The sequence below is a fragment of the Vigna radiata genome, chromosome 11 (assembly GCF_000741045.1).
Source record: "Vigna radiata var. radiata cultivar VC1973A chromosome 11, Vradiata_ver6, whole genome shotgun sequence".
NCBI lineage: Eukaryota > Viridiplantae > Streptophyta > Magnoliopsida > Fabales > Fabaceae > Vigna > Vigna radiata.
The window spans coordinates 535,264-551,493 of NC_028361.1; the positions used below are offsets into that span (position 1 = coordinate 535,264).

General features: G+C 31.8%; 3 protein-coding genes across 3 annotated transcripts; 1 reads left to right on the forward strand and 2 right to left on the reverse strand.

Annotated features, from left to right (window-relative positions):
* The first annotated feature begins 1,492 nt into the window (after positions 1 to 1,492).
* LOC106777946 (protein phosphatase 2C 70) lies at positions 1,493 to 8,366 on the forward strand. Its single transcript, XM_014665785.2, has 12 exons — positions 1,493 to 1,715; positions 1,863 to 2,244; positions 2,349 to 2,524; positions 2,608 to 2,766; positions 3,452 to 3,595; positions 3,700 to 3,761; positions 6,302 to 6,437; positions 6,728 to 6,822; positions 7,261 to 7,376; positions 7,477 to 7,606; positions 8,004 to 8,058; positions 8,153 to 8,366. The coding sequence occupies exons 1-12, from the start codon at positions 1,584 to 1,586 to the stop codon at positions 8,309 to 8,311; spliced, it is 1,746 nt and encodes a 581-aa protein (XP_014521271.1). The 5' UTR covers positions 1,493 to 1,583; the 3' UTR covers positions 8,312 to 8,366.
* A 1,575-nt stretch (positions 8,367 to 9,941) lies between these two features.
* On the reverse strand, positions 9,942 to 11,088 carry LOC106776973 (2-hydroxyisoflavanone dehydratase). Its single transcript, XM_014664459.2, has one exon. It carries the CDS (start codon positions 10,998 to 11,000, stop codon positions 10,032 to 10,034), a length of 969 nt encoding a protein of 322 aa, XP_014519945.1. The 5' UTR covers positions 11,001 to 11,088; the 3' UTR covers positions 9,942 to 10,031.
* Positions 11,089 to 13,047: 1,959 nt separating this feature from the next.
* Positions 13,048 to 14,530, reverse strand: LOC106777165 (2-hydroxyisoflavanone dehydratase-like). The gene has a single exon (XM_014664699.2). The coding sequence runs from the start codon at positions 14,263 to 14,265 to the stop codon at positions 13,327 to 13,329; it is 939 nt and encodes a 312-aa protein (XP_014520185.1). The 5' UTR covers positions 14,266 to 14,530; the 3' UTR covers positions 13,048 to 13,326.
* Between the last annotated feature and the right edge of the window lie 1,700 nt (positions 14,531 to 16,230).

Below are 16,230 nucleotides of genomic sequence, written 5' to 3' on the forward strand. Positions count from 1 at the left end.
ATATATCCGCGGGATTAATTTGGAAAAGTAGTAGAGATATACAAAAACAAACTATTTTTGTTGGAAATATTCCTCTAATGAATTCTCTGGGAACTTCTATAGTAAATGGAATATACAGAATAGTAATCAATCAAATATTGCAAAGTCCTGGTATCTATTACCGTTCAGAATTGGACCCTAACGGAATTTCGGTCTATAGTACCATAGTTTAAAAATTACCCCAAAATATAAGAACTAAAAAGATATTTAACCCTCAATATGAGATAATTCAATGTTTGTTTTGTTATTAAGCTACAACGATAAGGACCACTTTACATATTTTATACATTTAAAGACCACATATTTTTTCTTTTTTTATAAAAAAAAAAAAACTAAAATTTACACGTATTTAAGGACCAAAATTTACATTTACCTTATAATTATGTCTAAATTACACAGCTTTAGACATAGCTTCTTTGAGTTGATTTCTTCTTCTGTTTCTTTAAAACAGCAAGTCTATCTGTAACCACCATACTACTTATGGAATATTAAGACAATTAGTTTATCATCTTTTACTTATATATTATTTAACTTTTTTATTTTTATCAATATAAAACTTATACTTATATATACAAATTTCTTAAATCATCTAATATTTTTTCCTTGTTCTTTCTTACAATTCTTCGGTTTTTCCCCCGTTATCAAAAACAAGTTTGTATTTCCTTTTATGCTCTCCGAATAAAATTTAAATACTTATTCAAATTATAATTTTACTCTTTATCACGTATAAAATATTATGTCATAGTTGTTAACATGTGCTATAATAAAGGTTTTTATAAAATTATGTTACAAAAATATTTGAACGAGGTTGTTATTGAGAATTTTGAACATGATTGAGATTATTCAAAGTTATATTTAAAAATCTTGTGTGTTACTTTTTATGTTTGTTATGTTTGATGTTGTTCTTATAAAACTTTGATATCTTGTAAACATTTATGATCTTGATATGGATATTGTTTAATTTAGTAATAAGACGTAAAACTTGTACTATTATAATACAATAAATTTTTATATAGTCAAATTGAATTATTTAAAAGTAAAAAAATTACACTTACAAGATCAACATGTTTTAAGTTTTACCTCCTTCGGCAAAATAATGTATACATATGAAGAAAAAGAGAGAGCAAAATTACATAATAAAAAATAAAATACATAATTAAAAAGTAAGTTTTGTATAATTATTAATGCTAAATATTTACAAATTAAACACTTCCCAATATTGTTATATTATAATGTAAAAAAGAAGTATTTCTTAGTAATTTATTTAAGGTTGCAGCAATCGTGATCCTGATGTGTCGTAATTTGTAATGACGATAATTACAATAAGAAAGAAGTAGTATTTCTTAAGAATTTATTTAATAATAAAAAGAAGTAGTAAGTTTTAAGAATTTAATTAACATCGGAACAATCATAATGCAGGTGTATCGTAATTTGTAAGTTGAAGATTTAATTCGAAAAAAAAAAAGTGTGACCATTTCAAAGCGAGGTTTTCGCAAACCCAGACCCAATCTCTCTTGCGAAAGAGTAGAGAGAGAAGGAAGACGATGGGTACGATGCTACAAACCATTCTGACTGTGCTTCTTCTCCTTATGCTTCTTCTCATCATCATCTTCCTCTTCTTTCTGTTCAAACCATGGCGCTTCTTTTTCTCTCAGCGTTTCCTTTCTTCTATAAAGGTAGGTACTCCCTCCAACCAATAGATTCTTTTTTTTTTTAGTTTTTTTTTTCTTTCTATTTTCACCATTCGATTTTCTCTCCCTAATCGCCGACTCTGATTTCAATATTCACGATCTTTGAAATTTAATTGATCTTGCGAATCGAAGGGCGAGCTGGAGCGCCCCCTTGTTACCGACGAAGAGGATGCAAATGCGTCGCCGTTGAATCAGATCAATGAATTGCCTCGAGATTATGATCTCGAGGGTGCATGTTATCCCACTGAAGCTCATTTTCGCTCTCCTCGGACCCATGGCCAAGGGCTTGTTCATAAGCAAAGGGTTCAAAACCTTTCTGTTCCACCTACTATACACCTGGGTGGTGATGCTTTGGTCGTGGATGTGATCTCTGATCCTTCCTCTGACGATGTTGATCTTGGTCAAACCCTTAGGCTTTCCACAGCTCAATTAGCACAGTTTCAAAAGCAGGGCACTCCTAATTTTCGAAATGATAGACTACAGGACTTAGTGCAATGGAATATCTCCGATCAAAGTAATTTCCCGAGTCTTTTTTATTGTGTTTCTGTTATGTATTTGCATTTTCTTTACGTGCTAAACATGTCAACATAATGACATATCCTTTTCTTAGAAGTGCAGGAAGTTGTCTCACTCTGGAGGTTATCAGTGGCCCTTCTCGAGGACTTCTTTGTTCTGTACAGTCGATCAATTCATCTCGTCTACCGCTAACCTTGGGAAGAGTCTCTCCGAGTGATTTGTTGATAAAAGATTCAGAAGTGTCAGGAAAGCACGCTATGATAAAGTGGAATTTGGATGTAAACTCTGTGTGCTCTTGGACTTGCAATTGGATTTTTAACATGTATGGTGTGTGGTAACTATTCTTATATTGATCTTTCAGAAAATGAAATGGGAGTTGGTTGACATGGGTAGTCTGAATGGAACACTATTGAACTCTAAGCCAATCAACCACCCAGACACTGAAAGTAGGAATTGGGGAAATCCAATGAGTCTAGCTAATGGAGATATCATAACACTTGGGACAACATCAAAAGTAATGGTGAGTATTAGGAGTGATCTCAGTTTAAATGGCTACAGTTATTTAGGTTTTGGCTTCTGATTGTCATAGATGCGAAGCTTATACCTGTATGCATGATATTAGCAGAAGAGACTGTCTGCAGTTTATGCCGGTTGAATAATTTTTAGTGGCTAAATCATTATTATATAATTTTCTGCTTCCCTTTATACTCCAAGAAGGCTTTTACTTTGAATTTATTGTTTATAAATCTATTTGAATGTCAACTCCTGTCCTTTTTTTCACGCTTGCAATATAGTTTTATTGATATAAAATAAAATGTGACTGTTTCTCTCGAGCTAGTTTGACTAGAAGTTACATATTGAAAATTATATTTTAACTAGATTGAGTTAAGATTATAGCTTTTGTTCTTTCAATGATCAATTTTCTCCCTTGTGTGAGATAGGAAATGTGTCTTCTACAACTAAGGAGTAAATGCGATTATTTTGTGTTCACTCAGTAAAAGAAAGTTCTCCAAACGCCTTTTCCGAAGTCTTTTGTAATTAAATTTTAAGTGATTAAATTATTTTTGTCTGTTTTTCAAAAAGCCTTTTACTATAAAATGGTATACTTGAAGTGAGTATGCCGGCATTGCACTTTTAATGCTATTGTAGAATTCTTGTGTAAAAAAAATTCTGTGTAATTCTCTGTGATTTAATATATATGGCAGGTCCATATTACATCCCAAACTCAGCATCACATTCCCTTTGGAGTTGGCATGGCATCAGATCCAATGGCTATGCGTAGAGGAGGAAAAAGGTTTCCCATGGAAGATGTTTGCTATTATCAATGGCCTCTACCTGGGCTGAATCAGGTTTTTGGATTTATTCGTAGAACTTCTTAGCAAAGGTCTCTCTTCTGTTGCTTTGTTTCTCACTTACCAGAGGAACCTAACCCACCTCTAATCCTTATTTCCAGTTTGGACTTTTTGGCGTTTGTGATGGTCATGGTGGAGATGGAGCCGCCAAATCTGCTAGCAAGTTAGTACTTTTTTACTTTGATTGGCCATGCTAGTTGGTTGCCATTTTTATGAAACTTTATGTTAATGCTTGCATATTCCGTACTTCTCTCTCTCTCTCTCTCTCTCTCTCTCTCTCTCTCTTTTTCTTTTTCTTTTTACTGTGGATAGGGTACTTGATAAATAGAAATAATTTGAATTGTTCAATCTTTTCAACTGTGGTTATTTATTGTTGTCAAGGTAGATCTCCGTGATCCAGTAATGTGCATATTAGTGCTATATTTGAACATCTTCTGCAGATTGTTGTATAATATGTGATATGTCCCATTTTTTTCAACTTTCTCCTTCATCCTTTGGTAGCTTAAATATGTTTATGGTATAGGTTTTTGTTCTTTTAGTGACTTCTCACACTGTAATTGATCAAACCATTAATTTATGTAATAGATTGAATTGACTTGCCCACAGATAGAATATTTAGAAAATAAAAGTATCATTATTGTATCTAGACTATCTTGGAAGATCTCATAGGCATACTTATCCATCTTGGAACTAACTCTGAAAATGCTAATGGAAAGCAGGATGAATGTTATTCCAAATATTATGATATTAACTATATAATTTATACTGATTTAAATTAATGAAAAACTGACAATTAAAGAAAATCGTGATAAATAATACGTGATAATTTACATGCACAGTGACCATCATTCTAGGAGCAATATCGACATAGTAATGAAGTAAAAAATGAATGAATATAGTGACATCAATAGAAAAGGAGCAAATCAATTTTGACCAAAATTACCAGAAAGGGAGCTTGGAGTCTAAAAGAAGAAAAAATAATGGAACATGACGAAAATAAAACAGCCCTGTTTAGGCTTTCAAACTGTTACAATTCTAAAGCAAAAGTAAATTTACACACACAATCACCGCCATTCTAGGAGCAATGTAAACGTAGTAATGAAGTTAGAAAATGAGTGAATATTGTGGCATCACCAGAAATAGAGCCAAACATATTTGATATAAAAAAGAGCAGAATGTGAACTAGGCAATCTAAAAGTAGAGGAAAGAACGAGACATGACAAAAATAAAATACTCCTATTATGACTTTCAAATTCTATTACATTTGTAAAGCAAAAGTGCTTTAGAAAATGAGGGAGAAATCATAATGTTATCTAAATAAATCCTAAACAACATTACACAGGTCAAAACTGAGGTTTTGAATCCTATATTATAATTTTTGCTGCAATGGAGGTATAGAAAACCGTTATGCTATTTGAATGTAGTAGCTAAGGTTGCTACTCTGCCATAGTGCAGTATTGCAGATTATCTTTCCTGCTTCCATCTCCTTCTTGCACCTTGATGCAGCGAGTCTAGTGTTAAAAACCTCTACTGTCTTTCTTCCTGCTCCTACAAATGGTTCTCAATGCTGCGTTTGGGTTTTGACCTGCTCTTGTTCAATCCACTCAGTTGCTGTGTTTTATGATCTGTTCCAGCTTTCTCTTTACCTTTTATCCTCTTGCGTGTTTGTCTTCTTGCAACTTTAGGTCCCTTTTAAATCCTTGTCTTTCCTCTTGTCTCTTTGGTATTATTTTTGGTTTCACAATGCCAGCAAGGAATGAGAATGCTAGAGTAACATCTGTCTTTGCTAACAATCAATATTAAAATTTTCATTTAATCCATCAAGAAAACGCATCACACAATGTTACTCTCTCTAAAGTTTAACAGGTAAAGAGCTACAATGATTAAGTTCTTCCCAAAAAGCCTTTAGCTCATTAAAGAAATCAATAACAGAAATATTGTTTTGTTTAATCAAATGTAATTTCAGTTGGGTCTCAAATTCTAACCAAAACTGCATGCGAAAATTTTCCCCTCAAATCACTCCAAAAATTGGATGCAAGTACAAGATAAACAATGTTTTTCAAAATTGAATTCAACATCCAAGAAAACTAAATTAGTTCATCATTCCCAAGTTTCCTAGCTGAGAACCTATAAGATTCCCCCCGCGCTCCCATTTATGAATCTCTTTTCTTTTTTTATCCAATTGCCTTGCATTGTTCAAGCCCACTTCTGATAGTTAGCACCAGCTACCAGAAAGGAGAAAGGGCAGCAACAGAACTATCATTTGGATGGATGAAGTGCTTAAGGACTCTTGTGCAAGATTAACTGGAATTATTACCTGAATTGCTCGGACCTTTATTGTTAAACACTTCAAGCCATGGTCAAGGAAGCATGCGCGGCAGAACTCCAAATGGAGCTCTGATAACATTTGACATTTAAGAATATTGATTGAGAAAGCTTTAAAAAAATTATTGCAATCTGAGTCTGATCAATTATTCTAACTGTTTATATTAATGCAGTACATGAGGGAAAAGTAGCTAACAACTCAACAACCACTTTATAAACTAGCAAGCATTAGTGAATAACAAACTAACTAATAGACTCCTCTCTGCTTCTTGTATTATGCAATAGCAATAACCTTCTGTGCATATATTAGTTATTTATCCAAGGTTTTACTTTTCTTAATATGCAAAATACTACTAATTTTTTGTATTTCTTTTTCAGACTTTTTCCTGAGGTAATTGCTAGTATATTATCGGATTCATCAAGGAGGGAGAGAGTTTTGTCACACGGTGATGCTTCAGATATTCTTCGAGATGCATTTTCTCAAACGGAAGCTCATATGAATCACCATTATGAGGTATTATGTGCTACCCTCTTGATGTTGTTTAGCGTATCCCCAGGACATGTGCATGATTTTTTTTATGTTGTAAATTTTATATTTATGGTTTGCATATTAAATAGATTATACATCTACTAACAGTGGAGTTTTTTTATACAATGATCCAATCACAAATTTGTTTTCTTTTATAATAACCATGTTTAAAGTAAACCCCATGGTTATTTTTTATTGGTCGGTATTGTAAAAATTTGACTACAACAATATATGCTAATTAAACTTCTGTATGCTTTATAACAAACTCTTTGCAGGGATGTACAGCAACAGTGCTTCTGGTGTGGACTGATGGTGAAGAAAATTTCTTTGCACAATGTGCTAATGTGGGGGACTCCACCTGTATTATGAGGTTTGTTTATGTAATCAACTGGAATGCTTTGGTAGCTTGTTTAAGTTTTGAATGGGTCAAGGGTAGGAAAAATGACAACCGGACTATCAGAAAACTAATGGTTATAATGGTTTATACTAGTTTCACTTCACTTTTCTTGTTATGTTAAGATGCATGTGATCTATAATTTATTTTATTGATAGATAATATTTTTACACAAGAAAATCATGGCATTGCTAGTTCTGGAATCTTCGAAGTGGTTGGTAGCTCTGCAGTTTTGTCTATTTGAAAGTTTTCACTGGTATTAACTTAATGCAACAGTTGCAGTACTAATAGATGCCTTATTTGAAAGTTATGTTTTAGCTATAGATTTTGAACTTTTGATTTTCTTGACTTAAATATTCTAGAATTCTTGTGATTACATTTTTATGAAATTCATAATGAATTATTTTTTGCCAGTTTGAATGGGAAACAAATCAAGATGACAGAAGATCACAAGATAACGAATTATTCAGAAAGACTCAGAATCGAAGAGACAGGCGAACCCTTAAAAGAAGGGGAAACACGTCTATATGGTGTGATGGGAAAAAATTCACTGGAATAGATCAAATTTCATTTTCTTGAGTTACAATATTTGACTCGGCAATTGCGGATTCTGATTCTCACTTGATGCAGGTATAAATCTGGCAAGAATGCTTGGGGACAAATTCCTGAAACAGCAGGATACCCGGTTCAGTTCAGAACCTTACATAAGTGAAGTTGTGCACATTGATCAAGCAAGCAAAGCTTTTGCTATTCTAGCTAGGTGATATTGGTTCTGATGCATGTTTTTTGAATTTCTAGTGAAAAATATATCTTCTGAATGTCATGGTTCAAGGTTCACCGTCTTTTTGGTGATGTTCCTTCTGGAAGGAAAAGGCTCTTCTAAAGTGAACAAGTAAACGTGATTCACCTTAGAACTATTGGTGGGTTAATATCACAATAGACTGTAAATTGAATTGGTGGATACGCCATTACTCACTCACTTTTAGAGGAGCTTTTTATTCCTTTTTGACATAGTCAATAAAATGATTTTTTGTTTAAATCCAAACAATTGTGTTTTTTCTTTTGAACAGTTTTTTCACCAGTTTAGTTGCTGGACATTCACATTTTTTCTTTTGATCATGTTGAAAGTCTAACTTTGGCATCTGCAAAATTTTCAGTGATGGGCTGTGGGATGTCATCAGCGTGAAGAAGGCAATTCAGCTTGTGTTGCAGGTTTTGTGTAAAATAGCTTTTTGTTTCTAACTTATGCTGTATTACCCTTTTTTTCATATACATTTTCTGACAGTTTGTTTTCTCACTTGCACAGATGAAGGAGAAATGCTATTCAGAGAGAGAGAATATAGCAGAAAAAGCTGCAAGCTTGTTGTTGAATGAGGCTAAAACGCTCAGAACAAAGGATAATACGTGTGTAATTTTCTTAGATTTTGATATCTTCAACAAATTCTCTTGTAAAGTTGAATCCTAGTATGAATTAGGAATAGTGTTACAGGAATATTAATACATATTTTTGTTCTCTCCAATTCTACCCTTTCTTCGTTCATCTCTCAATTAACGGAATCGGATAAAATGAAAAATAAAACGAACGAAGACGCAACGCTAACAGAGGAATGGTAATCCTACATGACTTCGTGTCGGTTGAGTTCGAGCATAAAATCGTTTGCCTGCAGCAAAGTACAAAAATACCAAGTTATCTACAAATGTCAAGTGCAGCTACAACACTGCATTGTAGGTAAATGGTTCTCCAAGCAAAAAGTTTTAAAAAAACAATCGGAATGAAAAACCGTCTACCTTCAACCAGAAATGTGACGTCAGCAAAGGTAGCATTGTTTACATACTGCTCTAAATTGACCTTAAAACTTTTAAAAATAACCAAATGGATCCAGAATTATCAAGACACAAGACAGAAAATAAGCTCTCTGCGTTCAAAGACAGATTCTCTAGAAGAATGAAAATTATATGCACAAAGGGTCATGAAGAGCATGTTCGATTATTTGGTCAATTCAGCCCAGTCATCCATGCCCAATTGCTTAAATTAAAGTACACAAAATTAAAAACAATAAAATTTATGTTTATGGTAAGTGAATAGTGATGAACAAAAACTAAATTTCGAATTTGGTGTCAAAAGAAAGATTTTTGAATGTATTTTCCAATAAAAAAAATCAACACAGTTAGAATTATCTAGAAAGAATTATTAGCAAAACAACTAGCACAAGTGAGAATTGATAAAAATGTAATTGAAACGTCAACTTTAAAAAACTAATTGTACCTAAAACCACAATCAACTACATCTTAATTATAATCTATTGTAATTAAAATTTTAATCATAATAAAATATATCTCAATTATATCTTAATTTATCTATTTATTTCACTAGTAATAAATTATAATATTATTGTAATCGATTCCGAATTACATGCATTAATTATCAATTACAATAAATATATAATTGATTATACTGAACTCATATATTCCTAACAATTTCAATAATCAATTATAATTGTCAACAAAAAATATGTGGAGGTGTTAGAAATATAATTTGCCTATTTTGATTATAATGCAATGAGAAAAAAACTTATAATTTGGAAGAGGTGTTAGAAATATAAATTTTTAATAATTAAATGGTTTGTAATTAAATGAAACCAGCTGAAATTAAGAAAAATGTTTCTTTAGCTTTTGACTTTCTTTATACATAAATTATATGAATATAACAAATTGCCTAATTGATTTATTTTATTTTTCTAATTAACAATAGAAAATAAGAAAATAGTAGATACATGACCTGGTGTGAAAAAAAAAACTGATAAAATTTTTCTAGTTTTTATATCAAGGGATGGCGTTTGGTACTGGAACCTTTCTTTTTCAATTAATATAATTTCCTGAAGGTGAGATTCCTTAAAAAAGAATTAAAGAAACGTTGATTATTATTAATTAAAAATAAATTTACTAGAACTGAAAATAAAAATGACTGACCTTAATTATTCAGACCCAATAAATTTTAATAAAAACATTAACTTCTTTTACAGGCTGCTACTCTCAATAAATTCCATTTTTCTATTGCATATTGAGCACAAAATAATAAATTGAACACAACTTGCTGTATTTTTGAGATAAAACAAAGGCAATAAAATCTCTCATATATTATTGTCTTAACTCAATGATAAGAAAGTGGAAATAAAATAACATATTCAGAGCAGAAACGAAGCCAAGTGTTTGATCATGGCTTTGGCTCTATCAGTTTCAGGCTTGAAGAGTTGGAAAGCATGTTCTTCATCGCCAGCATCAAACAATTCAACTTCTCCCTTCCATCCACTTTCCTTTATGGTGTCGTGGTACAAAATATTTCTGTCTTTGAACTCGTCCTTTCCGGTGATGGTGATCAGAATCTTAGAGCACGCAAGTGTAGCCAAAGAGGGTGCCCCAGTGACACAAGGGTTGATCCAGGGATTATCGATTCCACCAGGTGCATCAGGGCACGCCAAGCTCCACACTTTCATGGCCAAACTCTGCTCGTGCCCCTCAACAGGCTCCGACCCCATTGGCTTTGAGCCCCAGAAGAAGGGAGAGCTCAGTACTGCACCGAATATCTTGAGACCCCCAGGCAGAGACTCCTCCCCTGCACGAAGAAGCAAGTTGTGTGCGATGTTAGCACCGCTGGTTTCGCCTCCTACGTAAAGTTTGTTGAAGTCGGCGTACTGGAGTAACCATGGCTCGGGGTTGGCGGCGTTATTGGTGGCGTGGGAAGCGATCCACTGGAGAGTGGTCCAGCCATCTTCGTAGGCTGCAGGAAGAGGGTGGTGCGGAAGGAGTCTGAAGTCAACGGAGATGGCGATTACGTTGGCTTGGGAGACTAAGATGTTGAGATAACGATGGACGAAAAAGGAGAAAGCCGATTCAACGCAGAAGGCGCCGCCGTGGAAGTAGACAAAGATGGGAAGTTTGTGGGAGGGATTGTTGTGGTTTTTGGGAAGGAAAACGCGAGCAGAGACCAAAGGGTTGTCTGCTATTACTATGTCTTTTGATGAGACTCCAGTTTCAGGGTCTTCGAGAGAGGCTGGGACGTTTGGAGAGCTCAGAAGACGATCCACTGTGCCATCTTTGTACACTCGTATGAGAGGGAGAAGCTCCATCACTATCTCCTTTTCCTCCTTCGCCATTGAAGCAAAAACAGAGAAAAGTTCAGAAAAACAGAAAGAAGTTCAGGAAAAACAGAGAGATGCAGAGAAGGGAGGTGTCAAATTTCCTTAAATAGTGGAATATGAGAGTGATGGTCAAAGTTGATGTCTTTATTAATACTAATAATATTAAGATCTGATAATAATTATTCATCTCTTACACACTTCGTCAATAATTAACAATAATTGTTAGTATTTTAATTTTTGATAAATAATATTAATTTTGTACACTGAAGATGAAATATGTACTTCAGAAGGGCTATTTAAATTAAAATTTCTTTTATCAAAATTTAAAATTAATTTTGGGCACTGAAGATGAAACACGTGATTGTAGGATATTATAATAATTTATAGTAAGTTTAAGTTTAAGACATACTTTAACTAATATTAGGTAGGTGTGAGTGAGCTAAACCTACCAAAAGACAAACACGTGCAGTCAATCATGTCAACTCCACCAACTAAAGCAAACTGTAACTTCGCGGAACTCTATCTATTCTTAGAACACCCATTTCTGCTCAATTGTTTTTTGAAGTTTTAATTTTAGCATGTAAATATTTTTCTTACTTTTACTATGTATTATTACAATGCAAAAAATTTTCATATTTGTATAGTAAAATTTCGAAATTTAAAATGTTATTTTATGAAAAAGTTTAAGACAATATACTTTTATAATATTTTAATATCACTTTATATTATTGATTTAAAATTATTTATAATAAATTCAAAATTATCTCATAATCAATAATAATAATAATAATAATCATAAACACTAATTAGACTAATCATATAATAATATGTAGATAATATTAAAATGTTATAAAAAATTATTATTAAAGTATTATCATCCATAAGTTTATATTGTTTTTTTTAGGAAATTTTTTTTAATAACTTTTACGTGGCAGCTTGTGATTGGTCCGTTTTAAATATTTTTTAAACATAAATTAAATAAACCAATAAAATGATAATACATGTCCCGTTGTCAAAAAAGTTGTTAAAAAGTGTTGTCAAAATACCATTATCTTTTTTTAAAAGTTTTTACAATGTCGCTGAAGTGGAATGTTTATGAAATTGTTGTAATTTGATCTTTTTTAGGAAAAATGATTTTTTTTAGAATGGATAATGATAATAAAAAATTATGATATTAGGATGCTTAAACGTATTTTATGTACTTCCAACTAGTTTAATAATTCCTGAAAATGTTTTTCTATATACTCTCCCCTTAATAGTCAATGCATAATTGAAAAACCTACATGCATCTAAGGGAAGAGAAAAAAAAGGATACAATCACCCAACATTTGAAGGTGGAGAAGACGCCAAGCTGGAAAGATAGGATAATGCTCAATCCACAAATACTTTCCATAAGAATCATTTCTATATATATATATATAGGTCCCATCCATATTTTTCTAAAGATAAGTCGTCCTTTCATTTATCATCTTACCTTAAATATTTTTTTATAATTTTTATAGTCAACTTTTTAGTTTTTTAATTTAATTACAACTTAAATTTCAATAATTTTTATTTGGAGTTTAATTAAAATTATTTCTTTTTTACAGTTTTACCTTAACTTCTTGATATTTTTGGAAAATTGTCTTCTCAACCACTCGATAATATAAAAAAAAAAAATACCATTTTAGTTAACTGATGGAACGATTTAACCAGACAAAGACATACCGTACAACACTTAATTCAAAAGTTATTTTTCTAAATGCATTTCAAATTATATATTTTGAAATATATTTTAGATTATATATTTGAAAATATTATTTTAGTTTAAAAGATACATTTTAGATGATACAATTTGGGATGTATTTAAAAAATATATTGTATATTATACAAATTTAAAATATATTTATGAATACAATAATATCTTTCAAATTATATAAACTAGAATCTATTTTTCAAACTTATTTTGAATTATGTATTTTTAAAAACATTCCACCACCGTCAGACACCATCACCAACCATCAAATACCACCACAAATACACAACAAGGGTAATATAGGTATTCAGACAATTATGGGGTGCGGGAAGGAATGGCCTAAAGTCATTTGAATTGGATCCGACAAATTGTCGGCCAGGCCCAAATAAAGCAATTAACGAATACATTTAATAATTGTCAACGATAATTAGCAAGAATTAAGAGAAAACGAAATACAAGTTTACTTGAGTTTAAAACAAACATTAACATGTTCATCTTTTTATTTAGGGACACCATGATCTCCAAATTTTTTAAAAAAAAAGAAGTTATTTTATTTTTCATTACATAATTTATTTGAGTAATAACTCCTTTTTTTCATTTTTTTTTCTAGTGAAAAATAAAATCCGCAAAGCGTTTGAACATGCTGTGAGCATTCTGGGTTTCTGGATCGTTGACGTGAAAAACGTGATCCTCGCCGTCCACTTCGTACAGTTCTACTTTCCCTTTCCACCCACTCTTTTTCACAGCCTCGTAGTACCACAAACCTCTTTCCCTCAGCTCATCCACCCCCGCCGTGCAAACCAGAAGCTTCCGACACCCAAGCCCACTCAACGAAGCCGCCGCACTACTCAGCGGATTTATCAACGGGTTGTCAAACCCACCGCCGTCACACGGCTGAATCCATTTCCAAACCCTAAAGGACAAGTTCTCTTCCGTTTCACTCCCGATTCGCTCTGATCCCAAGAAGAAGGGATGAGAAACCAGAGCGCCTAAAACTGTTACACCACCGGGTAATGCTTCGGCCCCAGCTCGCATGGCAATGTTATGCGCTATGTTAGCGCCAGCACTGTCACCTCCAACGAACACTCTGTCGAAATCGCCGTGTTTGAGAACCCACGGCTCAGCCTTGGTGGCCACCCATTTCAGAGCTTCCCAGCAGTCATGATAAGCCGCAGGAAGAGGGGTCTCCGGCGCCAATCTGTACTCCACAGCAACGACTAAAATGTCTGCGACGGAGAGAAACGCTTTGAAATAGTTCTGGTGGAGTTGGCTGAAGGCGGATTCGAAGAAAAATCCTCCACCGTGAAAGTAGACCAAGATGGGGAGTTTGTGGTTGATACTGAGATTGTCCTCCTGGGATTGGATTCCGTTTGGAAGGTATAGACGAGCAGAGATGGGAGGTTTATCTGAGATGACAACGTCTTTGGATGATAGATTTGTTGTTGGATCTTGAAGCTTGGGTGGCACAAAGGGAGAGCCTTGGAGGCGTTCGATGGTGCCATCTTCGTGAACTCTGACAAAGTTCGGAATCTCCATTGTTGTCATGTTTGAGTTCTTCTGCACCTCAAAACAACACGTTTTGTTTTAAAAGGTGGTAATTGAGTTTTTTTGTGGCATTCAGATGTCCCAACTCTACCATACAAATCTGGTGGAGAGTTTTTTAAGTGTCAGAAATGAAATGATTCCTCGCTTGAGTGGAAGAACTTCAGCCATTCCACCATATAAGAAGGATACATCATATCAGCTATTGGATTCTTCAACGATAAATTCCAAAGGAAAAGATACATTTTTAACACAATTTTATTCTACAACATTTTACACATGTATAATTCTTTAATTGGTTATCATTATGCTGATGTAATATGTGTTAAAAAAATAGCATGTACTGTATGAAAATGGTATAAAAATTCATAGTTAACATATTTTTATTTATTTTTATCCAGTGTATCTTTCATTTTTGCCAGTATACAAAATTAATATTTTTGTTTTTCTACGTGTTTCATTTTAAATTATTTTATATTTTTAAATACATATATTTTTCTATTAGTTTTAGAATATATAAAGACTTTTAAAAGTAAAAACAACTACACGACAATTATAAAATATTAATATTTTAATCGAGTCTATTTTATTAAATACTAATCTATATTTATTATATTATTAAAACAGCTGGGTAGTGAGCGTAATTTTAGATGAGTGTCAAAGTACAAGTTCACATTTTTTATTGATTTTTTGTGTGTCTGTTTTCTAGTGAGTATTAAAAATATATTATGGTATTCTATAAATATTTTTAATATATTTTAAAATATCAAAATCAGTATTTATAAGTGTATTTTGAAAATACTGAAGAGAAATAACACGAAAAATCAGCAAAGAATCTAAATTTGTCGATCTATTTTTTTTTCTTATAAACATGCCAAGTGGACCAATGGGTAATACAATTCATTTTTATCTGTACAAATTCATTTCCATCTCATTTATAACAATATCAATATATATAAAAGTTTTATTCTATCTATATTTTTATTGGATAATGGATATATCACCACTTATTTTTTACAAAATCAATAAAATAAATTTTATAAAAGATAAAAATCTCAAATCTTTAAGGTCAAAATATAGTTTTTTTTTTTCATTGTCAAATATTACAAAAAGAAACTATACTGGTGTAAAGCTTAAATTAAAATACAAAATAACAATAAAAGTTAAATGATTATATAAAATATGAAATAATTACACATGATTAAATTTTTATAACATTCAAATCATCCATTAATTTTACAAAACGTTGAGGAATTTTCCTTGTGTTCATTCCACCTATGCATAAAAAGAGGAGAAAAATAGACATATCAATGAAATTCAAAAAATTAATTACTAAAATATCATATATCTTCGCAACCACATTCATTTTTACTTATTAAGCAAGAATTCATAAAAAAATTACTAATTAACAAATATTCATATATCTCATCAATTTCATCAGTATTTTTAAAAGTGTTTTCATAATTCAATGAAGATTCACTTGCATTATAAGAATTTTAAAAAAAGAGTATTGTTGTGAAGAAGATTGTGGCATTGATGATCAACATTCATTTTCGCTACAAACTAATATAGATAACACATGGAAAAAGAAAAAAGGACAATAAAACAAAGGTGATAAAATTAAAAATTATATTTAACAATTATAAAAAAATTAAACATATTCAATTTTTTAAAATATATCTTCATTTTCCTTTTCAATAAATCATTTAAACAAAATCACATAGGAAAAAAATTAAATTAATAATAATTAAAATTTTCTTTAACTTCTTATTATTATATACAAGAGACCTATCTTAAAATGATATTTTTATTTTTATACAACTCCAGTTATATATACATAAACTACAAAATTATAATATATTGGTTACTTGACATACACAAGTTAGTTATTAAAAAATAATAAATATGGAAACTCACGTCAAAATCTTGGTGGATTTTTCTTACCCACTAGAAACATCCTTTTCTGTG

What these genes read in the sequence shown, in the direction of transcription:
- LOC106777946 (XM_014665785.2), top strand. Translation starts at nt 1,584, where the DNA reads ATGGGTACGATGCTACAAACCATTCTGACTGTGCTTCTTCTCCTTATG. An exon ending in GTTTCCTTTCTTCTATAAAG is followed by an intron (nt 1,716 to 1,862) that starts GTAGGTACTCCC and finishes TGCGAATCGAAG; the next exon opens with GGCGAGCTGGAGCGCCCCCT. An exon ending in ATGGAATATCTCCGATCAAA is followed by an intron (nt 2,245 to 2,348) that starts GTAATTTCCCGA and finishes TTAGAAGTGCAG; the next exon opens with GAAGTTGTCTCACTCTGGAG.
- LOC106776973 (XM_014664459.2), bottom strand. Translation starts at nt 11,000, where the DNA reads ATGGCGAAGGAGGAAAAGGAGATAGTGATGGAGCTTCTCCCTCTCATA.
- LOC106777165 (XM_014664699.2), bottom strand. Translation starts at nt 14,265, where the DNA reads ATGACAACAATGGAGATTCCGAACTTTGTCAGAGTTCACGAAGATGGC.